The 24,736-nt window shown below is 51.1% G+C and overlaps 1 protein-coding gene across 1 annotated transcript in view; it reads right to left on the reverse strand.

Annotated features, from left to right (window-relative positions):
- Nucleotides 1-18,057, reverse strand: part of Crtac1 (cartilage acidic protein 1) — a 141,712-nt gene extending 123,655 nt beyond the window's left edge. Inside the window, 2 exon segments of the mRNA NM_134401.2 lie at nt 223-425; nt 17,945-18,057. Of these exon segments, the coding sequence (NP_599228.2) occupies nt 223-425; nt 17,945-17,968 (227 nt within the window). The 5' untranslated portion in view covers nt 17,969-18,057.
- Nucleotides 18,058-24,736: the final 6,679 nt, after the last annotated feature.

Consider the following 24,736-nt stretch of genomic DNA (forward strand, 5'->3'; position numbering starts at 1 on the left):
GCCATTTTCCCCATACCCTTGCTTTGCAAAGGGCCAGGCCACGGCATCCCAGAACTGCGGTTCTGCCAGTCCTGCTGGCGCTAACCACAAGGACTGCAGATCCAAGCAAGAACAAGCATTGGCAGCCACTGCACTGTGGTTTGGAGTTACTGTCACACAACCGTGTCGCTGCTGCGAAAGCTGATTAATACATCTGTCAGACTCAGGGTGGGAGGCACTTACCCTGCCACGACGATCTCGAAGTCCCCATCGTGGTCCACATCCGTCACTGCCACTCCGTAGTTGAGCTGGGTGGGGTTGCTGTCATAGTCGGGGGGCAGAACTGAGTTGGTGACCGCAGTGAACATGGGCTCAGCCCTCTGGGATCCCCCAGTGAGAGGCAGAAGCCACAGGGGTGGCAGCAGGAGCAAAGCCATCCTGACCATCTGAAAGTAAAAGTTATAGGCTTTACTGAAAGGTTCCAGAGCCCAAGAGCTGGGCAAATCCAGTCCCCCAGAGGCCGTGTGGGCATTCTCCTGTCTCAGCTGCTTTTTCTGTGCTTCGTGTCTGCTATCCTAAAACTACCACGTGCCTCCGTCCCAGTGGGCCACTGGTCCTGGTCTTTCCCTTCTGCAGCACCAGTCACTGCACCACATGCAATGGGTTTACTCTGCCTCACTCAGTTACCGACTGTCACCCTCTGCTAGAGTACAAGATCCACCTTGCTGCAGATATCTGTCTGTACTACTTACTGATATGCACCAAGGAAAGAATAAGTTATGCAAGGAGCAGTCGGGACATATTTGAGGAAGGAAGGGAGGAAGGAAGGGAGGAAGGAAGGAAGGATGCCCTGTACTTTGAGAGAATGAGAAAAACAACAGATTTCAATGCAGAGGTTGGGGTGCCCCCGCCCACAGATCACTGGGTCCAGAGCAACAATAGAGGTAGTGAGGGATTGCTCTCCTGTGGGACAAACCCCAGGGTTAGCCTGGCAGTTTCCTTAAGACAAGATCCCTCCCAAGGTCTGTTGGCCATCGCTTCCAGACTAAGAGGCAGTCAAGGGATGCATTCCAGCAAGGTCTGGCGGGTAGCACATCATTCACTTGGAGAAATTAAACCATTGTGTGTGTTTTATTATAAATTAATTATGTATAATGCATTGTATAATTCATTATTATATCTCTAACATAACTCAGGGTGTTGCCAAACAGCCTGGGACCATGGGAGCCAATGGCACTCACCCAGGAGACAGCTGAGAATGGCCGGGAGGTAGCACTCCACCTGCTCTGAGTGAGAGCGAAAGACATTTGGAAGGCTGAAGCTAGCTCACTCTGAGTCTCTGCCATCAGCAGAGAATTGGACCTCACAGAATGTCCCCGAGACTCTCTTGGAATTCCAGAAAGCCCTCGGAGATCCAACCCAGCAGCAAAGCGCTACCCTCCTGCCTTCGGAAGGCGGCGAGCCTCCTCCTGCTAGAACTTGGCTGCTTGCTTGTCAGCGCATCTGGCAGCAGAGAACAAGGCTGAGCTGGACTGACATCTTAATGAGGGGAGAGCGAGGGAGATCTGAAGACCGTCTCCCCATATGGAGACAGATGCTCTTGCCAGAAGATGAGCTTGTGCTCCAGGTCAAGGACCCAGAGGCCAAAACGGGGGGCCCAGCCACTGCCTTTAGATCTAAACAGAATCTGAAGCCTCCCTGATGTCTTGCTGTAGAGAAACGCAGAGGCAGTGCTCCATCGGAGGGTAGACACCATGTAGGATCCATCATTAAAGGAGGTTCTTGTAGCATGTTCAAAGTGCACATGTTGGGAGCCCATGTGCTCCCACGATGCCAAGATACCAAATGAGGTCATTCCAAATGAAGAGTCCTCTGGCTAAGACAGTGTCTCCTACTAAAGACAAGCCCATGCTATCAGGTTTCTGCAGCCAAGCAGGACTGGATAAGGAAATCCAGAAGCACCTTTACACGCAGGTGTGAGTGGATAAAGGAATGGGTGGGGGTGGGGGTTGAAGTGTAGCACGGATCTGAAGGTGATTTTTTATTTTATTTTACTTTATTGATAGCATGACTTCTATCCAAGGGACAATAGTGAACTTCTACTTGAGAGCCAAATCTGACTGGCAGCAGCTGGGGTGTGTGATCAGCTTACGGCACCTGCAGTGAGAGCTGCCTCCAGCAGCTTGTTGGCTCCCTTGCAGCTACAATTTGGGGTCACCGTGACAGAGGTCAGATCCCAGTCAGGTGATAGGTACCTAATTGGAAACAGTTCTAAAATGGGCAAAGTTATGTGACCCAGTCTCTTGATTTTTTTTGTCTTTTCTCTGGGGGCGAAAAGCGTACCTATGGGTTAACCTCAACTTTATTTGGTGATCCTGACGAGTTCCAATACCACTGAGTTTCCCACTCTCTCCTTTGAAATAAAGGTTTGGGAAGAGACCTCTGAGGGGCCTTTCTGGCACCAAGACTCTATGGTGGGTGAAAGGAAGGTTTTTAAAGGAGATATTCAGAAGTCTCCTCCATGTGACCACAAACTGCTTCTGCAAAGCTCATACCAACCTGTATGGTTTTCCCTTCTGAGGATATTAAACCCATTTAAAAGAAAGCAACTTTCCAGAAGGGTCCTCTATACTATTTCCCTCTAAAGGACCAGGGCTGGAAGGGAGCAGACTGTTAATAACACAGATCCCAAATCCTTGGGGTAGGCTGGGGATCAGGCTTGGGTTTTGTTTTCCTTTTGTCTAATTCTTCCGCCATGCCAGAGGTACCCCACACACCCCATCCTGGAGTGCTCAGGACCAGCTTTGGGAAGTGAGGGGGTTATCTTGATGACAGGTTAGGAAACAGCAACAGTGGGGAAGCTTATGAGAAGTTATGGTACCTGCACCTGCCCCGCCCTTCTCAGACTGGAGGTTGTCATTGGCTTGCTCCTCTGAGTGCTGGCTACTCAGAGTGGTCCACCCACAGACCACCCACAGACTGTCAGAAGCATCATTTAGCAGACTATTAGAAATGCAGATTGTTGGGTCCCACCCAGGACCTACTAAATCAGCATATCCATTCCAAAAAGATTTCGCCTGATTTGTAGATATGTTAAAATTTAAGAAACATTGCATAGTCTTGGCTGAACACTGACATCACACGAGGAATTTCACAAAATTCTCATGACTAGCAACAAGTTCTTAGAGAAGACACCCAGGCCACAGATGACAAAGAAAAATTAGGCAAGATGGGCTATATCAAAATTAGAGACTTCGGTGCATCAAAGAACACGCGCCAAAGAACGAAAAGTCAACCACAGAAGGTGTAAGCAGTTGCCGACGATACATCTGATAGGGTCTTACCATCCTCAGTATATCAATAAAACACTCCTGCAGCACAGCAGCCAGGGGTAGGAAGGGGGTAGGGGGAGGGGGAGGGAAAGGGAGGGGGAGGGGAAGGGAAGGGAGGGGGGAGGAGAAGTAAAAGAGGAAAAAGGAAAAAAGAAAGAAGAAAGGAAAAGAAAAAGGAAAAAAAAAGAACCTGATTCAAAGTGGGCAAAAAGACCTGACTAGACATTTCTCCAGAGATATGCAAATGGCCCACAAGAGCATGAAACCCCACTAATTATATACAAATGCAGATCGAAACCACAATGACATATTTCACTCCCACTGGTTGACTACAACAACAATAATAAAAACCCAGAGAATAGCAGATGCTGGCGAGGATGCGGAGGGCCTGGGCCTGCTGGCGGGGAGGGGAAATAGTACAGCAGTGAGGGAAGACAGTGCCGTGGTTCTTCAAAAACCTCACACAAGAACTACTACGTGGTCTAGAAATTCCACTTCTGAGTGGGCACCCCAAAACAAGAAGAAGAAACAGACTTTTAAAAACGTGATTGCACTGACTGTATGCTGGGGTATCTTTCCCTTCTGTGCAACCCACTCTCCTGGCTTAGGAATAGTTGGCTCCTTTTCTGGGAGGATGGTCTCCATGTGACAAAGGAGCTCATGTACGGGTTAATGACCTGAAGGTTCAGTGGCTCACCTTCGGTGTTTTGTCCAATCCAGACATGTTAAGTCGCTAGAGAATCCACATCTAAACGCTTTGGTCTTATTAAGAAAGTGCAGGGAAACTCAGCACTCGTTCTGGGGGCCATCAGACCCATCCCTAAGCCATTGCCTGGCCAACACACACCCACTTCACCATGGAAACTCTGCATGGCACTCGTTGTTTGTTTAAGAATGGTCTCTCAGACACTTGGTGACTTTGGAACATGCACGCCCCTGACAGTCTGGGCTGTTTGACAGGTGTTCCTAAATGCAACACAAAGATGTGGGCCTCTTGACGTGCACGACTTAGTGGAGTTTTCTGCCTCAAGAGAGTAATGGACTCCTTTTACAGTTCACCCCAGGCTGCTTGATGGAGGAGCAAGAGCAAGGGCTTCTGGGAGAATCCAGGAGAAATAGATATCCGCACACCTACGTACAGGGCAGCAGTCGTAAGCAGGAAGGCCAAAAGATGAAAGCTATCCCAGTGTCTGTGGATGGATGAAGAGACACGGCATAGGTGAACCATAGGATGCTATTCAGCCATGATAAGAACGGAAATCCTGGCCAACACTACAATGTGGACAAATCCTTGAAGACACTTTAGCAGGTATCGTAAGTTAGTCCCAGAAGGACAGACGCTATGTGACTCCATTTGTATGAGGTACTGGGAGTAGTCTGGATGCATACAGACAGGGATGTGATTTCTGGAGGCTGTGGAGAACCGCCGTGGGGACTGGCGCTTGATGCCTGTAGTTTCAGACGGGAAGATGAATTAAGTTTTGCAAACGGACAGTGGGACGGTAGCACAACGCCTCCAGTAGGCTTTGCACCATCGAGGTGAATTTTCGGTTGTGATTAAATGGTAAATTTTATGCCGTGGGTATTTGACCGCAATTTAAAAAGTGCAGAATCGTGAATCTTATCTGAAGACCGTCGGACACAACTGGCCTAGAATGGAACCTGGGCATTGAGTTTTGGAAGTTACGGTATGATTTCAATATGCTATAAAGCTTGGGAAACACTATTCCATACCAGTAGCTCACGCCTCTCAGGTTTTACTGTGTCCATGAGTCATCTGGTGGTCTTGTTAAAATGCAGATTCTGGTTCAGGATCTCTGTCAGGGCGCCTAGGATTCTGTATTTCTAACAGGTTCCCCAGTGGCAGTCATGGTGCTGCTCTCTCTATAAACTACACGTCGCCGAACAGCAAGGTTCTGTGCTGCAGCTCCCAGAGTCGTGAAACCAAGCAATATCCTCCACCGGAGGTCTGGGATTGATTCAAGAACCTTCTCCTTCACCTCTAGACCTGAGGAGTGAAATCAGCCCCAGGGAGAGGCAATCCCCAAGACTGCCTGGACTCCGTTCATCTTCACATACTCAAAGCACCAGCTGTCTTCAGCCCACGGTAAAATTACAGCAGCCGGCCGGGACTGAGCAAAATCCCAGCTCTGATTTCTGCACAGGGGTGAGAAGAGGCGAAGGGGTCAGATCAAGGAGGTGGGAGTCAAGTCAAGGAGACACGAGGTAGATGCCATCAAAGGGCAGAGCACACAGAAAATGGAGGTAAAAGACACCTGCCAACTGCGTTCCCAGAATCCATCACAGGAGATACACTATTAATATTATGAAGTGAAGGAAAGGCGGAAGGAGGAGTATGTCCGAGTGGTAATATGAATCAGCAGAGACAGCTTGCAGCTTGTCACGGGTGTCTAAAAGCTGTTCCTTCTCTAAAGCAAAGCTTCTCAAAGTGCGATGTGCTTGACAGTCACCCGAGGGTCTGTGCTGAAGCAGGCTCTAATCCAGGTGGTCTGCATGTCTGGCAAACTGTCAGGCAATGCCCAGGCCACTGGTCAACAGACCTCACCTCCAGCAGGGCTGCCAGCTAGTGATGCCCAACTCCTGCTGCCCAGAAGAGTGACCTCTGTCCCTAGGAGCACTGGGCAGAGGCATGTGCTCCTCAGTGTGATTTCGTCAGCCGAGGGTCACGTCTGGATGCTGTGTCTTCTTAGGATCTGTCCAGCTGATGCTGACGGGCAGTCCAGGATGAAAAACACTGCCCCAGACTCACGGTCCCCTGATGAGAGTGTTCGCCGAGATCTGATTTGAAGTGAAAAATGTTTCTCCTCCTGAAATTCATCATTGACTTGTTGAAGTATATGAAGAAAATCCATTTAGCTGAAGAGTGTCAACGGAGGCAGAAGATAGGAAGTTTGGGGAAGAAAGGAGGCTTCTACTGCCTGAGCCAGAAGCGTGGGGTGCCCAGAGTGACCTCACATTTGATACGACTTGCTCAGGACTCTCCTGTCGCACTACTGTGACCATCTGAATCCTTGGGGGACAAGGTTAAGAATCAAGCCTAGATTGGGATGAGGGGCAGGAAGGGTGTTTTGTCTTCTTGGATGCTTGGGTGTCAATCATTTTCTCGGGGTTATTGCAGTGCTGTGCTGGCAGTCACTAGTAGCAATGTTCACATGGTGCAGAGCATTACAGAGTGTGTTCTCTGCACAGAACCTAGTATGTAGCACAAAGCACATCTGCTAGAGATGTGTGAGTCCCACAGACTAAAGGTGAACCAAGCCAGCCCTTGCCCTCGTGGAACCCAGCAAATCAGCAGTGAATGAAGGATGGCACTCTGTGTCAAGGCCACGCAAGACTCTGTAGGGGTAGAGCACACAAGAGGAAGAGGAGGCGCTCCAAGGTACAGCCACTCCGGCACTCCATAAGGAACGAAAACTCCTCAGGGTGGTCGTGGGGCTAAGGATGAGGAAGGTCTCCTCCAGAAGGACGGTGTGGTGGCTGGACTTGTGTTTCCAGGAAGAACTGCATCACCGTAATAAACTTGCTTAAAATGCTCTATAAGCGAACTTTTCAACAATCCTCAGCGAGAAGTGGAGGGGGAGCCCAAAGCTTGGAGTCAGCGACCTGGATCTGGACCCGAAGGCCCAGCCCAAACCAGCTTGTGACCTTGGTGCGTTCTTCCCCCTTGCTGATCTTGAATGTCCTTGTCTGTAATGTGGTCTCACCTGGGCCATGGTGAGGACGGTTCAGCCAGCCCTGGGGAAGGTCTGGCAAGGGGCCAGGCGGAAAGCAGCTTGGTGGCCCATAGCAAAGGTGGAGAGTCTTCAGATGCTGGCTCCTGGTCACATGCAGAAATAAAATCAGTTTTCTCAGTTTTCTGTGGCCTCCGGACTCCCCTGAATTGGGTCTGAAAACTGGTATCCAAGCAACCTGGCTTCTCTGCTGTGGGGTCAGGCAGCTGTGGGAGAGGCTTCCAAGGGCAATTTCCAGGGCGCTCAGTTCTTTTGCAATTATCCAAAGTGCAAGGACACACCCCACGCTCGCACAAAAGCAAGAGGCTCAAATGTTGGAAACCGGGCAGAGAAAGCAGACCCTCTCAGACTCTTGTCAGACAGCCGAGACAGTCAGAAAGAGACACGGCAGCTGCAGGAACGTTCTGCCTCTCACCGACTGGACCATCAGATCCTCAGAGACCCACAGAAGAGCTTTGGGAATGAAAGCACCACTAAAGAAGAGCTGACAGAGCAGCCCTGGCTCAGTCACCCCAGCAACACTTCCTGCAGACCTAAAAGGAACCTGGCCTTGAGCAAGACACTGGGGATGGGGGGTCCCAAGGACACGGTCATTCGCCATTTGCTGTACGGGGTGTGGGGTGCCGTGGAGGGGGAACCACAAAGGTACCTGAATGATTCCCTCAGGGAACTGGTATCACTTCCCAGAGGGGGGGCCGCTGTAGCTGGGTTTCAGAGGGTGGAAGGTATGAACTGAGGGAGGAAAGGTAGAGGAGGAGGGACGGACATGCAGTCCAGGGAGCAGACATCTGCAAAGGTCAGGGGGACCCAGCTGTCACCCTGACCTGCCCTTGGCTGCCTGGATCACAGAGTGGGAGGCAGCATTCAATCTCCTCTCCTGGATCTTGTCTGGAGGATCTGTCATTAGAGACATAGTCTTCAAGTAGGATGCCAATGACTAGGAACATTCTGGGTAGTCAAACCGGGGAAGCAGTTGCTAATGGCATCCTCTGGGTAGAGGTCAGAGATGCTTCTGAATGTCCTTCCGAGCACAGGCTAGACCCCAGAACAGTAGCATCTAGCCCTAAATGTCAACTGTGGTGAGGGTGAGAAAGCTCACACTAGAACAGTGCCGCATCCCCCACCACACTGGAAACTTTGGAAGACTCTGCTTGGGGAGTCCTCTGGACTCGGTCCCTGTACAGACAACTTGCCCTATTCTGGGCATAACCAAGCAAGAGAGCCTGCTCTACCAAAGGAACCTGCAGTGAGCGGGGACAGGGCACTAACAAGGCAACACCTGCCAACCAGCTACAGAGGTGACCGCAGAGCCATTTCATTCAATCTGCTGGAGTTCTGCCTCTAGTCTCCACTGGTCCCCAGCTAGTTAGGGAAGCAAGGTGTTCTTCACTAAAATCCTTCAAAACTAACATGGCCATTCAGGTTTCAATTCTGGTGTCCTGGTTTATTTCTTCATTCTTTCAATGTTTCATCATCCTTCATGACCCCTAGGTCAAGGGTCAGGGGTCAAGTCTCCTTGCAGATCCCTCAGTGTTCTCAGCATCTCCATCCTGTCTGATGGGCATCTCTCCCCTTCATCCTCCATTCTTGCTAACTCCTCCCCTTTGCCTCACCCCCTGCTTCCCTCTCTGTCTCAGAGCTGATAGCAGACTGTCCTGTACCAAAGCAGGCAGACTAACACAAAGCTACAATTTCAGGAAGCCAACGTGTGCAGTAATATGATGGCATTATACATCCAACTCTGGCCACGTTGGTGTTGTGCCCTCCACGTGGGTGACTCGTTCAATCCCCACTGGCAGCCTGGGAAGTGGTGTTCCCATTTTACAGATACAGAAGCTTGAGCACAGAGGGCTTAAGTAACCTGATCAAGGTTATATATTGCTACACAGTGACCCCACCATTTCTATTTAAGCAAATTAGCGCCAGGATCAATACTCCTAGACACCTTAGTACACGGTTTCCTTCACTCCACCAAGCTTGTCTTGATTCACGTAAGATGGGGACAGGAGAGGAGAAAGACATCAGTGAGCTAGCCATGGGGACAGAGGCAGGAGCAGTGGGAGGGCTGTGTCCCAGCCCAAGGAGATAGCGTGTGTATGGTGGGGGTGCAGAGTTCTGTAGCACAATTGGGCTGTGCATAGTAGAACCAGGGCATGTGGCAGGAAGGATGCTGGGAAGCAGGCCTCATGGGGACCAGGTCCAAAAGATGAAGGCTGACAAGGTGACAGTATGATAAAAAGAACACAGTAGGGCTGGAGGTGTGGCTCAGTGGACAGTGCTTGACTGAGTTCACCACAGCCCAGCTCCCATTCCTAACACCAGAAGAAAAAAAAATAGAGCAAGAAAATAATTACCTTAAAGTATGCAGGGGACCAAGAGAGGGCTAGACGCAGAGAATATTCAAGAGGGGAATACTGGAGGTACCATTTGCTCATCCATCCAACCATCCATCCATCCATCCATCCATCCATCCATCCATCCATCCATCCATCCATCCTGGTGCTGGTCACCAGAAAAACACTGAGAACAAGAGAAAACCCCAGTGCTGTGGAATGTGCATTCTAATGCCTTAGTTCTGTTTCTCCACCCGGCTCCCCCTGCTAGTCCCCCGCACGGCCAGCTTGGGAAAACTCCAGACCTCTACATCTCACGCACCCACCCACCAGCCCGGGAGGCACACAGCCTGTACATCTTTCCTCCCACTGCGGTGCTAGAGATGGGGCCTAAAAGCCTTGTGCATGCTAGGCAAACACCGCCAGGCTACATTCCCAGTGGCCCTGTCCTACGCATTGTCCCCAGCACGGCTTCCTCCCATGAAGAGAGAGCTCTAGACAGCGCTGGACACAGTGTATAGAGGAGGAAAGATGAATCTTTTCCAGAAAAAGGCAAAAGAGAGCCTAAGAGACCTAGGCCAGTTCGTGTTACAGAGAGCACTCTGCTAATGAGACAGTTTTTGTGAATAAGAGAGATGCGTGGAGACCACTGGTCTTATACCCAAGGCAAGCAAGGATCTTACTAAATATTATCAACAGCTCAGTCCTCCTGGCCTGTAAAATGGGAGGACAGGCTTTGTAAGACTGGTGAGAGTGGACGGACACAAATGCGTGTTACCTTCTGGGCACAGTGCTGGTCGTAGCAAACGCCCACACAGGGTAGGTAACGGTAACAGTGATCACACTATTACTGCTAGTAATAGATGCTTGCCGCCTGAACAAATGCATCTCAGGAGAAGGGGCCAGGCACGCAGGTGCCCCTTCCAGGAGCAGCTGTCAAATGTTGAGTGGAATGCTCTGGACTGTAAGACTTTGAGGAATAGACTTGCTTCTGTTACTAATTTGTCTAGGGACCCCAGAGGAGTTCTTTGGCTCCTTAAACACTGCTTTCAAAACGCAGAAGCCCTCAATACACTTAGATACACACACTCATTCTTCAAACACGTAGGAGAAGCCTACCTACCAGGTTAGAAATGACAAGCCAGGCATGGTCCCCAGACTCAAGGAGCTAGCTTTGCACACAACCTCATGGGCTAAGTTCAGAGCAGCAACAGGTACAGACTAGATGAAGCCAGTGGGAGGGAGGGAGGGATTAACTAGTGAAGTGGGCAGAGAAGCCAGACAGGAGAGGGTCCCTGGAGCTGGTGAATTGGGATTCCAAGTGGCAGAAACCTATGGATCAGAAGCATGCATGTGAGACAGATCAGTGCATGATGCGAATGCAATTGCTGCTTCCAGAAATGCAGAGTCTGGCCAGGGTGGAGGGAGATGGGGAGGGAGAGGATCTGGAGAGGATAGCAGATAGCATTGTGTAGAGGCTGCAGCTGGGGTCTGACAGAGCCTGCAATGCCAAGGGAAGGAGCCGGAGTCACACCGTAGGGAGGTTTTGAAGTAAGGCTGAGACTTGATCAGACTTGCATTTTTCAAAAGGGTATTTAGCTTTGGGGCAGCCGCGTGCAAGACGTCGAGTGTGCTTCTGAGCAGTGCCCCAGAGGAGATGTGAACAGCCTGGTGTGGGGGGTAGTGTTGGCCACTGGATGACCTCCAAAGTTCTTTCCAGACCTAAGAGTTTATGGGTCAGAGTTCCCCCCCCCGAAATCATTTAAAATGCATTAGTGGGCCTTGCTATTTAAGAGTCTCCTCTTGGGAATGGTTGGGTGAGACAAAGATTCAGTCTCTGGTTTGTCTTCAGTGGAAATCCAAGTTTTCTTCTGTTCCGTGGGCCAAAGCAGGGTAAGGCTACTTGAAGGGATCATTGGAGAAGCTACTTGGAGTGGGAGAAGTGGGAGGAGAAGCAATTGTAGATGGTGAAGAGGAAAGGAAACTCAGTCCAGCTTCAGGCTCATAGATGACCACTGTCCTACTGAATGGACCTTGCACAGGATTCGTGGACCCTACTAATTAGCAGAGGTCCTGGAGACATGGCTCTGCTACCATAGGCTAGCTTTCAGAAGGAGCTGAAAGAGAAGCAGGCCTCCCCAAGTGAGGCCAGTTTGGAGATCCACCTTAATGCCAGAGGCCACCTCTGCCCTGGAAAGGCCACTTCTAATCCACCTTTATGCTCCCCCTCCCCGCATACCAGGACCTGCTATATGCCAGGCGCTGTCCTCGGTGCTGAATCTGTGCATGTGAGCAACTCGTGCTGTGTCCCCACACCACCACCCCCCACACCACCCCCCACACCATTTGCAGCTCAGCATCTCCCTGGAGACTCTTGTTTCTATCTTTGCAAAGGCCTCTTCGGGCGAGAGGTACGGGGCTGTGACGTGTAACAGAAGCTGCGCTTAGTGGCCGGGGCAAGGATGAGCTGACTTCAAAGAGAAGGGGTTCCACTATAAGCAACAGAAGAAGATATGGCCCAGCTTAGGAGACTGGTTTCCTGAGACCTAGGGCTCAGGGCCTCCAGTGCATTCAGGCAGGGGTCTAAGTAGTAAAACCTCATTCTCCAACGCAAGTAACCTTAGGCCTCCAAGGAAGCCTTAAATGACTTCCTTCTCTAACCCTGGCCACAAGGAGATAACCACTCTCCACTTATATGCAGAAAACCTTGAGTGGGGCTGTGACCGGCTATCCTACAAGAGCTTTGCCTCTGAGTTACGAGGAAAAAATCCAAGCACTCAGGCCCGTGCCTTTCCTGAGAGCTTCAGTAAGATCTGCAGGACACGGTGGCTCATTTAAGACACAGGTGCGTGCGACAAAGAAAGCCAGGAGGCTCAGGCAGAAAACCCCGCTGAAATCAATGCTCTAACTGGAAGGAACCTGGCAAAGGCAAGGAAAGGAACATCCCTATGGCCCCTCCTCTGGTCACCAGGACAGTCCCTTAGCTCAGCAGTGATTCCATGACCTTGTCAGAGTACTTGTGAGGTGCAAACAAAGATAAGAGTAACTGGAAACATCGGTGAGGGTCATTTTACACTCTCTGCACTCTCCCTTCTTCCGTGGCTAATTAAAGCAATATGTCAAAACGTCCCTTGGAAGAGATCTTTAAGAATATGTCTGTTAAGTAAACAAGGTTTTACTAATTAGCGCCCCACCTCCCCATCCCTCCCTGAACTTCCCTGTAGAACTTCCCAGTGCAGGCTGCCCCCTCCTGCCCTGCCCCCAGCAGAAAGGGTAGCAGAGAAGTCACAGTCTCTCCTGCCCCGGAGAATGGGGACAAATCCAGTCGCCTGTCATTTGTGGAGGCTATCGCTTTCGCCTCCGGATGTTGATCAGATTTCCTGGGCTGGAACCAATGTACGGGGCCAGGGGGCTGGAATGTTTCCAAGAAAGGGAGTGTTTTGTTTCGCACAAAGTCCATCCGATTTCTTTCAAGGAAAAATTTTAGCCTTTTTTTTCTTTCCTTTTTTTTTCTTTCTTTCTAGGTGTCTAGCATTTTTGAAAGGCCAATCTTCTGACTTTCCTCTATTGATAGGGACTCTGATTCTTATCTTTTGTTAAGACCACTCCCCCCCCAACCCACCGCAAGCACACACAAAGCACCATGGGACATGGGGAATGACTGGCCCAATGTTGCTGGGAGTCAGCACCGGAGAAACAGAACTTTCCAACCCCCCCTCCAAATCTGTAATAATAGCAGTATTAATAATAGTCCACTTGTAATTTTCTAAGTGTTTTCACAGCTCATAATTATTCTTCACAACAACTTTGGGAGAGTTTGGGTAAGCCAGCTTCAAAGGAGCACATGTGAGTTCCAGACTAGCTCCGCCATCCACTTGCTGTGGGGCTCTGCCTGGTCCTCCCTCCCCTCTGGATCTCAGTGTCCTCAGCTAAGAAACAGAGCTGATTAGAACATTTCCAAAATTTCTACCACCTGTAACGCGCTGCTGTGCTCCAGCCTTGGTACCATAGAGCTCTGGGGCCAGATAATCAGCGGTGCAGGGACTTCCCTGTACACTGAAGGATGTTTAGCAACATCCTGGCCTCTCTCCCACCAGACGAGGCTTGTAGCGTCCTTTATTCCAATTGTGGCAATATATTATCTTTAGACACTGCCAAAAGTCTGGGTGGTGTGGCTTAAGTAATCTCTCCAGTCACTGTCTAGGCTGCAGTGGGGTCAAGAACATGAGGAGCTTAGTGGAATAAAGGTCTTTCTACCCATCCTTTACGGTGTTTCCTCTAACCCTTCACACCTTTTTGTATATGTTCCAAACCCAATCTCACAGCCCTCCGCTACTTCTTATTTCTTAAACGCCCTAAGTGGTCCAGAGTGTGTTTGGTGTGATAATGAACCAATTGATTTCATACTTTCTCCGAAGGAGAGTTCACAGGTTTATGTCCCCTAAGCAACCAGCCAGACTCTTCAGAAATCCAGAGCGGAGTCCAGGCTGGCCTGGGAGCCTATCTGCAGCCTGCAGGAGGCTCGGTGAGCATGGATTTGTCAGCACTCTTAAATCACTGGGCTCTGAGGAAAGCTTCTCCCAGCAGAAAGATCCTTCCCCAGGAATCAATAGCTCAGGGCCTTCCATCACATTCAGAATTATCCTGGGACCTGTAAAATTTCTTTTCCCCAAGTATGGCAGAACCCCAAAGTGAAAAATCCAGCAGTGGATCAGAGAGAGACCTGCCAGTCAGACTTTGCTCATAAGTCCTGATGTCACCATGACCAGAAGTTGATGTGTAAACCTCAACACTTGGCCTTGGCTGCAGAGGAAAAGATCCCAGAGTGTTCCCAGTGATCCATCACTAATAGCCCCTTCCAAACGACTGGCTCTTTGCATCACACCTAGTGAGATGCATCCCAAAGACCATCTCCCCCCATCTTTGCCCACCTACCCTCACAGGAAGAGCCTATATTCTTCCTATACCGGATGAAATTATACTCCTCTGACCTCATGTAGAATCAGATGAAGACCAAGAAGTTAAATAGGCTGATGAAGGTCTCACACACAGTTCTTGGGATCGCACTTAGGGAAATGGGCTCTGTATCTGGTGGCCAACATCCTCACCTCCCTCCTTTCTTATGGATGAAGACCCACCTTCTCTGTGAGACTGGACTGCTGAACAGTCTTAAGCATTTTCCTTGGCAACAAGCATCCATTAGGTGAGCCTCGGGGGCAGGGGGGGATTTTGCTTCTCAGAATTCTGGGATGGCAGCAGGGTTCCTGATAAAGACAGGCCACCAAATCTGCTGAGGCTCCGAGAAGAACCAACCCCACGGAAGTTCATGCAGTATGTAAAGAAACTGGGTGGTAGTGGGGAAAAGGGGTTTAGCTATGGACCGACCAGAGCAGCAGAACAGAAGGACATCCGAAATGAGAGCATCTTCTAGGTGCCCAGATACCAGAAGAGAAGGGATTGTTTGAGACCACAGCCTCTACTATGGTGACCTTGAGCTGAGAGCAGCAAGGATGAAGGAAGGGCACCTGGAAACACTCTTTGGGAGTTCTTTAGTTTACCTGGGATCTGAGTTTGAGAGGCCCCACCAGAAGAGATGTGTCTGCAGGACACAGAGACTGTTCCGGCCTGCCTTAAAGGATGTCCGAGCCTTGGCTTAGGTTCTAAGACTATCTGGTGAGGGCCTGCCCCTTTCTGATTTCATCCCACGGAGTTGCATAGGCTTTGCCTAAAGATCGTTTAGAACAGTAAGACAGGACAGTGGAGGGAGGAGAGAGGATAACCTGGGATTTCCACAGCCTGCGAATGTTCATTAAGACAGCTTTATCTGCCCTTGCCTTCCTTGCAAAGAAAATTTTCCCGAATTTACTAGAGCTATCAGTATAGCCAAGTCTGGCCAGTCAGTAATTACCAGTGCCTACTGTGTAGAAACATATGTCCATTTTCACAGCACAGAAGAAGGAGGTCACTGGAGTGGAGAAAGCTCTAAAGAGGGAACTGGGAGTCCTGGGGCTTGGCCCTATCTCTTCCACCAAACAGCCATGTGACCTTGGGCAAGACACTTGTTTTTACTTTGGCTGAATTTTTTGTAAATACATTGTACATGGGGATGTTGGGGATGGGGTGAGATGGACTAGATGCCTCCCGAATCTCTCTTTTTCTAGTCTTGAATATTCTTAGGTTTCCCAGAATTCAAAGAATACACAGATACCAAGCAGAAAACAGTGATCTCAGAGAGCAAGTGGAGTTATGTGCAAGCTCTCCCACCCCATTGCATCTGAGGTCGTCCCAGGATCACCTGAAGTCCACAGAACACGTGGCGGAAATGCCCCAATCACAATGGGTGATTGTTGGGGGGTTGTGGCCTGAGCTTTCTTAAAGCATTAAGTTACTATGGCCAGTGAAGGGTAAGAAACAAGTCACCATTCCCGAGCTAGGTGGTTTTGGTGCCCCCTACTGGTTACCAAGCAGCCTGTTCCACCTCCAAGCTTCCACTGACTTCCAAGGAGGCACGGGAGCTTGAAGACCAACCCCCGGTGGTCACAACCTGTTTAACAGAAGTATTTCCTGGTTGGTGGTCTAGTCTCTTTATAAGAATCTGTGTTTCAGTCTCAGTATTACACAGGCCATGGGTCTATACTCATTCACAGGGCTCCTCCATGCAACCACAGGATATCTTAACCAAACACCCTGGTACCAAAGAATAAACATCAGGGTTCAGAATGCCAGGTGCAGCCCAGATGGAGAAAGGAAGAAAGGGCAACAAGCAGGTATTTCACTGCACAAATCCCTAATGGAAAGAAGGTCTTGGGAAACGCAGCAGAGAAATGTTGACTGCAGGCAAACAGGGAATGGAGCATGGTGGTGGCGTGGGGAGGCTGGGCATGGACTGGTAACCCGCACATAAGATCATTAGCCTAAAGCAAAGATCCAAGGAGTTTGAACACAACCCCATGGATAGGGTTGGGAGAAGGTGAATGGCTAAAGAGCTAAAGATCCAAGGAATTTGAACATAACCCCATGGATAGGGTTGGGAGAAGGTGAATGGCACCAGCAGCCTTCAATCTTCTACCGAGTCCATCAGCACCAATTGGAGACCAAAGCATTCTACTCTTGGCCCTCTAGTCCAGTACCATGAACTAAACTCCCTTCATTGCCTACTAAATCGACTTTAGAACCTGCCTCCAGAAGAGGCTTCTTAACCAAGACAGATGAGAGAGAGAGAGAGAGAGAGAGAGAGAGAGAGAGAGAGAGAGAGAGAGAGAGAGAATACCGCCCTCTTGAAGACCATATTGGGACAACTGTCTATATTCCCATTTTTCCACCCTCCACTTCTCTGTCTTCAGTGAGGAACTGTTCAACTCTCCGGATCTGCCTTAATTCAACGGGAGTATTTGCTGTCCCAAGTTATCACAGTTTCAAATCTCCCCTGATAGCTTTTCCCCAGGAGTTCTTCCCAGGTTCAACACAGCATCACACAGCTGTCCTCTACTCTGGGAACCTTCTTGCTTTCTTTCCCAATTGGCTTCATTTTCGAAGTCTTGCACCCATCCCAGATGGTACCTCAAGTGCAACTCGTGAATGCTTCCAGAAGAACGGAAGCTCCCCTGGGATGCACAGATGCCACGGTAGGTGAGCCCACCCAATAGCAATAGTAATCATTAGTCATTCGAGAAGGAAGCCCCCCGCCCCCACCCCTAGGGAGGCTCCCATCCCGGCTGGGATGACTTTGGATTCTTTAGTTGGTTTCTGCAGAAGCGGGACTAACCAGGGCTCCCAACTACTGTGCTGCAAAAGAAGCACGCTGCATTGCTGGGCATGCCCCCAAGCCTGCCTGCCGCCCCACCAAAAACCTTTATGTGATTCCATAAGATCAAGGGGGACCCCATGGTTCCCCGAGAAAGCCGGAAAAGAGCTTGCCTTGAAAAAGCCCCAGCTTGAAAGCCAGACCACACCTCGGTCCAGCAAAAAGCGACTGGCAGCTACGCCGTGCACCGGGCTGGCTCCGGGAGCACTCTGCCACTCAGCGCTGTGCAGGGGAGACAGCTCGGCTTCCCGGGAGAAGAGCTATGCCCCGGGGGATCTTCCCCAACCTGGAAGCGTTGGCAATCGGCCGAGGCTGGTAGCTTAGTCGGCCCCAAACTGAGCCCGCCAGCTGGGTGACTCCCCGGGTACCCCCAGCACAGCCTTCACCTGCTCCGCCCCTTACTAGCCCCTTTGCCCCCTTCTCAAATCGCTGACCTCCATCCTATGTGCCCCTAACACGTTTTCTGCCAACTGTGGGCTGTCACCCTACACCTCGGCTCTTTTCTCTTCCACTACCTCCAGCCCGGCGCCCGCCTTGCCCCCAGCCCGCGGGGAGGATCTGCGCGCCAATCGAGTCCAGCGCCTCTTGGCAAGTTGGGAACAGCGTCGCCGCCTTCGCGGTCCCGATCTTCCCAGGTCCCCAGCTGCATCACCGCCACCCCTGGGGGCGTGCGGGGAGGGGTGCGCTGGGCTGGAGAAACTTTCTCCGCCGGAAGGGGTGGGGGCTCCAGGAGCGGATACTCACGCCCGGGTCAGCGCTCGGAGCCATCCTCTGGCTCTCTCAGCCCCACCGCCTGGGGGCGTCGGAGCGCTGGCGCTCACTGCCGCCTCTGCCGCCGGCGCCGCCGCCTTGCAGCGCCTAGCCCTGGTCCCGGGCTGGCCTCGAGCCTCCCGCCCCGACGCCGCGCGCTCGCTTTATACAACTCCACTCGAGCGCGCCCGGGCTTATGTAAAGGCTGGCGGAGGCCCGCAGCCAATGGCGCGGCAGCTGGAGCCGGGGCCCAAGCTTGGGGGGCGCACGCGCGGCCAATCGCGGCCCGGAGAGCCCGAGGAGCCGGGTGGGGGAAGGGGCACCTCCCCGCGCTGATTTAGGAGCCGGGATTGCGGTGGCAGCAGCCGGCAGCCAGGCTGGCCCGGCGCGGCGGGCATTGGGGTGGGCGGCGGCGCGGGCGGCGGCGAGGGCGGGTGCCCCCCGTGCTCTGCCGCGCCCGGCCGCCGCGCCGCGTAACCTTCAGGAGGCAGCGGGGCCTAGCGAGTGGGGAGAGGGCGCCTTTCAGGGACACTGGGGACCGGGCGGGCGGGAAGCGGATGTCCCCAGTGGGGGGGGGGGGTGGAGCGCGGGGAAGGCAGTGCAACGGGGGAGGGGAGGCCGGAGAGCCCCAGGACCCCGCAGCCACCCTGCGCGCAGGGCTGAGGGTGGCGGCGGCGCTGCCTTCTTTCTGCCTCCGAGATAACGATCAGGCGTCTCCCGGGCCGGGCCGGAGCGGCCGCGCGAGCCACGCCGATGGCGAGATTTCTCGCTGGGGAGCGAGCTCCGAGTCGATCTTTATCCAGCCAAGGGACGTGTCCGAGCGCCTCCCGGGGACTGCTCAGTATGGGGAACAGAGCTTCACCACGGTCCCAGAGGGCGGGGAGCAGGCGAGCGCAGCTCGGCGGTCAGGCGCAGCGGCCCAGGCAACTGCGGGCAGAGTCTGATTCCGCACATCCGCGCCCCCCCGCAGCAGGCAGAGGCCTCACTCTACCTAACCCTCTCTCCGGAAGCACCCACCAGGGCTGAGTCTGGCTCACCTGCTCAGGGCGTCTGCATCTACCACCCACCCTTCCTGCTTTGCCCACAGGGAGTAGTACTACTGTTGGCTTTCTCTCTTGTCACCAGCTATCATCAGCTGGGTGGGATGGCTTTGATCTCTCTGGCCCAAGGGTAGTGGTGGGAGAGCAACTAGGATGGGGAAGGTGTCTTGGTTAGCAACGTCCCAAATACCTGTGTTTGGGGCAGGTAACTTGCTAAGGTCTACAACATTGTAGATTCTTTTGCATCTACAATAGAACCAGATATACAATAGGTGCCCGGCAAGTAGTGAATTTTGACCTTTTGTGATAAGACCGGTAGATTTCTGAAAGCCAGACCCAGGGCCTCGGAGGAGAATATTAAACTGCTCTGCTCCAAAGGTTTTTGTGACCACTACTCACTAACTAGCGGCTTCTGTATTCTTGACTCTTAAAATGACTTGGATGAGGACTCAGCTATATGAGGATCCTGTCAACCAGTTCCTGGCTGGACCTGGTTATCTCCAATACTGATTAGAATTGTCGGCCCAGTTTTTTTTTTCTCTTTATTAACTTGAGTATTTCTTATTTACATTTCGATTGTTATTCCCTTTCCCGGTTTCCGGGCCAACATCCCCCTAACTCCTCCCCCTCCCCTTCTATATGGGTGTTCCCCTCCCCATCCTCCCCCCATTACCACTCTCCCCCCAACAATCACGTTCACTGGGGGTTCAGTCTTAGCAGTACCAAGGGCTTCCCCTTCCACTGGTGTCGGCCCTGTTTTAAGGTATCTGTGCTCTTCTCTTAAAAGCAGAAGCTAAGCATAGACAGAGTCCATCTCTTGGGCTGCGGAGGAGCTCCTTGACCGTGGGGGAACCTTTGAGAATCTGTCGAAAGTCACTGGAGTCTTTTTCTGGAAAAACCTGGCAAACATTTACACATAAGCGACTACTGAGTATAATTTCAGAATCATTAGGAATCCGGAGTCTTTGGGTGCTCAGCCCAATAGCAACCTGTTTCTTCAGTGTTCCAGGCCAGCGGTTTGTAATCAACCTCTCTCTAGGGGTCGGAGACTGTTCTGTACCCTGTGAGACTCTGAATGGATGTGTGGATGTGCTTCTCAGAAAGATGCTCTCTCATACACAGGCCTGTATATGTGTGTGTGGGGGAGTGGGGTTGCTAGAACATAATCCAAGGTTCTGCATTAATACTCTTCACCCATCAGCAAGTAGACTTGGTCCCAAGCACACTGCTGGTCCCCGGTTCCCTCCAAAAGGAACAGCAGCAGGCTCTACACACTGATGGACACACTGCCACCCTGTGCTAAGGATTATCTGCACCCTGTGGCCGTGGTCCTGGAACCCGAGAGACTGTCTCCACACTTGTCCCCAGCCACTTTCTTTATGTGGAAATAAATAGCAGGTTGTCGTATTCTGTCTGATCCACGAGTGTTCCTCAGCCAGAAGCTCCGACTCAGGGAGACAGCAAGTGACTGGTAATTAACCAGTCTCACTGGAGCCCAAGCATCCGAACACACCTTTCTTGGTTTTGTTCTCACCTCCCTCTCTCTGCCTGGGAAGCTGTGAGCAGCAGCCCCAGCTGCAGGAGCCTCACCTCACCTAAACCTGACAGATTTAGTAACCAGCTCGGTAATTATCAACATTAGCCACCCAGATGTGAATAGGTTGTCAGTGTAACACAACCCTATAATGATCTCACTTTCTCTAGTCAGGTAAGGGGATGACAGAGCGGAGGTGCCGGGAAAGGACAGAGAAATTCTAAGTGACAGGTGTTCCACTCAGGGACAGGCTGGGCAGGTCTGGTCCTAGAATTTCTAATTCTCCTAATGTTGCCCGTGTCTAGAAACCCTTGAAGCCAGGGCGTTTTAGAATTCAGAGAGGTGCCAAACATGTTGCGCCATCCTGTGAGGTCTGGAGTTGCATCTGAAAATCAGACACATTCATATTTCCGCAGTGAAATGTCAGGATTTCTAGAGTCAGCGTTGAGGGGAAAGTGGTTTCGTGTCGGTTTAGGTCAGGATTTGTCTTCAGATGAGTTGCAGCAGCAAACTAGCAAAAACGCCAAACAAATCCCAAGTATTTTTAAGTCTTGGGGATTCGGACATTTAAAATTGAAGACAAAGAGTGTGTTTTAGGCTGGTTGCCCCTGAAGAAATGAATTCTTTGTGAGAGTGGCAGAAGCACCAGCAGTGGATGGAAAACCACAAACGGTGATAGGCACTCCAGGGATGTGAAAAAGTAACGCCTTTCTCACACCAAGCCGTGTCTCAGTGTGGTCCTCTTTTCTCGGGGAGCACTCGTGCATCACATGTCAACGGTGTGCTGTGAGTGACAGGTAGGGCAGAATGGGCTTTTGTCTAGGGTGAAAATAGACAGGAACTCTTTCTTGAAGAGATGCTTCAGCTCCTGGGGGACAGTTTGTTCTAGCGGTATAACTGAGTAGACACAGAAGTCTTCTATGTGGCCAGGGTTAGCTCAGAACAACTGGAGATGGGAGGATCCTGAGAGGCGAACTCTTCCAGGAAGGGTGCAGACTAGAAAGGCAGGCAAGAAACAGGGAGATGCTACTGAGTCCTGGGTGCAGCTGCGTGTCAAGGTCAGAACTGTTTGGGACTGGGTAGAAGCCTGGGGAGGACGATTTGAGGAGGTACCTGCTCATAGTGGTCATTTGGGCTTAAGTGCTTGGTGCCCCACCTGCCTATGTGTGCTTTTGGGGTTCCTCCGTTGCAGAATCTGCATCCGTAGAGTCTGGATGAGAGTCTAAGGCAGGGAGCAAGATGGAGAAATAGACTGTGCAGCTCTCTGACCCTGTTTGAGTTGTTTAGCCACAAAGCTGCCCCCACCTCCCATGTTATGAGGCCCTTTGGAGCTCAAGGTCAGCAGTAAGTAAGTTTACACTTAATTTTAAGGTTAGTCCGCTGGCCTTTGGCTAAAGCCCTAGCACCTGACCAGTACTCTTTTTTCTCTGCTGGAGTTCTGCCTGGTACCTTCAGATTTAGTGACTGGGGCCCTATGTCATGCTCTCGTGTTGATCCTCAGGTTAAGGATTCTGAGATCTGGATGGTTTGCTTTCCTTCCTGTGGCTGAGTCCTTGTCACCTGCTGCCCCACATTCTTGACATCAACCTCCTCGGCATCTGCAAACTTCCCCATGCCTGCTCCTTTGGCATCCTTTATCCTGGCCTCTCCTCCTCTTCTACCTGCTGCCAGGAACCCCTCTCTTTTGTGGTACTTTGGTGGTCAGCTCTTGCTCCAGGCCCCAGCCCCTCCCCATCTGGCATCTCCAACCACCAACACTGTCAGATTTCTGACAGACATGAGCTCATGGTTCTGGTTTAAAGAAGAAAGGCACCCTTTGTGGAAGCCGACCCTCATCAGAAGCAAGTGCCAGGGAGAGCTCCCGGGTTGGGGGCACCTTTGCCAGTTTCATCCCGTAGGAGGAACGACAAGGTGGAAAGTGAACAGGAGAGGAAGGTGGGGAAGGAGGAGATAGAGGAGAAGAATCAGGAGAGAGGAAGGAAAGAGACTCCAGCCGAGGGGAGGAGAATGTTTGAAGTCTTTTTTCCTGTATCTAAACTGAGCGAACCTTGTGATCAGCAAAGGGTCAAGTGCTGAAGATGAAAAGGAGACCCAGTGTGTGTGCAAGTGAGAGGGGGGACATTGGAAAAGGAGAGGGGGAGGGCACAGCTGGATTCTGCATGAAGGGATAAATGCAGGAGAACAAAGGCTGATGTCACAGGGGAACCCAGGTTTGAAATTCACAAGGTTACTTTCTGGTTACTCTGTCCTGGGCTCACTAACCAGGGGTGTTGAGCACCTTTTAGTTCTTGTCTGGTTTGTCCTGAAACCCATCCTCTACATGGCATAAGACGTTCCGTCCTGAGATATTACACACACACACGCACGCACGCACACAGGTATGTGTATGTATATCCATTCATACCCGTACATATATATGTATATAGTATATACTATATGTACACTATATACATATAGGTGTATTGTATGTATATATACATAAATGTCTGTATATACATATATGTATATTATAGCCTCCCAGATGCCAGGTCAAACACAGTAACAAAAGTTTTACCAAGGGGCATGTCAGGTAGTGTGTGCACAGCACTCAACAGAGCTCCGGGCACAGAGTGGGTGTGCCCCTAAATGACAACAGTCATCTTTTCCCTTTTCTTTCCTCTGCTCTCCATGCCCATGGGTCCCCTCCTCCTGCCTTCTCTTCCTGGAAAAGACCACTCGGTTTCATCCCTTCTTCCTTCTCAGCCTTTTCTGCACACAGTATCCTATTTTTTCCAGGTCAGAGCTCTAGGTCTTTCAGCCTTCATACGGTCCTTCTTCAATCTAGTATAACCCTTTACTGTACACACGACACTACAAAATAAGACAACACTCACTAATGTGCGCCTGTGATGTGGACACATGAACAAACGCCCAGAGAGGTGAAGTGCCTTACCCAGAAAAGCACAGTTAATGAAAGACAGCTGGAATGAAAATTTGGACTCCTGGGTCCAAATCAGTACATCCCACACTGTCCAGAGTTGAGTAAGTAATTGATTATTTCATGGTGCTATTCTTGAGGGTCGAGACCTGGTTTTCTATGTCCCATAAACATCTCCAGGGCCTGGGCCACAACAAGCCCTCAATCAGCATCAGTCAATTCACTTGTAGGTACCCAAGGGAGGCCTGGCCACCCTTGCTTGGCCTTTCTTACACATCACTTCTGCCTTGATGCTACCTGCTCAGGCCTCAGAGCAGCAGCCCAGATGAGCCACTCCCTATGCACATTGTAGGTGAGAGCTGCCCAGAAGCCCAGTCACTGGTTCACGTCCCGGCAAGGCAGGAGAAAATCAGGGGGAATTAGATTTGTTTATGTATAACTCAGACAGGTAGAAAATAGAAGCAACTCCACTTTCATTGCAACGGAAAGGAGCTGAGACTTCATGAAAAGAAGGCTTTCTTCTCCCTGAGAGTTGAGATGTTAGAACAAGATTTCCTGTGGAGGTTGTAGAAACGGCTCCCCTGGAGATCTTTAAGAGCTGGAGAGCTACTGGCTTTCTGTCGGGATGTGGGCATGAAGGCAATCATGAGTGTGGGGCCATGTGGGGCGGGGACACGGGGAGCTGGAGGAAGGCCCAGCATGCACCAGGCCTGACCCAGCATCTCTGGGAGTAAGGGAAGAATGAAAAGGTAGGAATGAGTGCCAGGGCAGAGAAGGCCAGGAAGGGGAGAGCAGACCTAGTGAGGCAGGTCAGAGGTTCAGACAGTAAGAGCCCTCTAACAGGATGCCAAGTTTCCTGTACATAGCCCAGGCTGTCCATTGGCATTAGTGGGCTGGTGCACTGGGTGAGGCAGCATGGGGACAGAGCACACATTCTGGGTCCTCAGGGACAAAGGTCACACTTTTTTTTTTTATGAGCAGAGAAAGTGCAGAGGTTAGCCTTTCAAAATGTTCAACACAGACCACTAAAACTACAAAGTGAGCCAAGCAGTGGTGCAGACGAGTTCAGATCCTAGCACCGGGGAGGTGGGGCGGGAAGGTAAGGAGGCTAAGGCTAGCCTGGGCTACATAGTGAGATCCTGTCTCAAAAGTAAGAAATCCCAAATAAACCTTCAGATTGGTCTTATGTGGTCTCCTGGAGCAAGATGCAAGACCACCCTCCAGAGCACAAACGACCTCAGAGATTCCCGGAGACCCCATTTTCGCCAAATTTACTTCAACTGTGTGTATGTGGC

Source organism: Rattus norvegicus, chromosome 1 (assembly GCF_021556685.1).
Source record: "Rattus norvegicus strain SHRSP/BbbUtx chromosome 1, alternate assembly SHRSP_T2T, whole genome shotgun sequence".
NCBI lineage: Eukaryota > Metazoa > Chordata > Mammalia > Rodentia > Muridae > Rattus > Rattus norvegicus.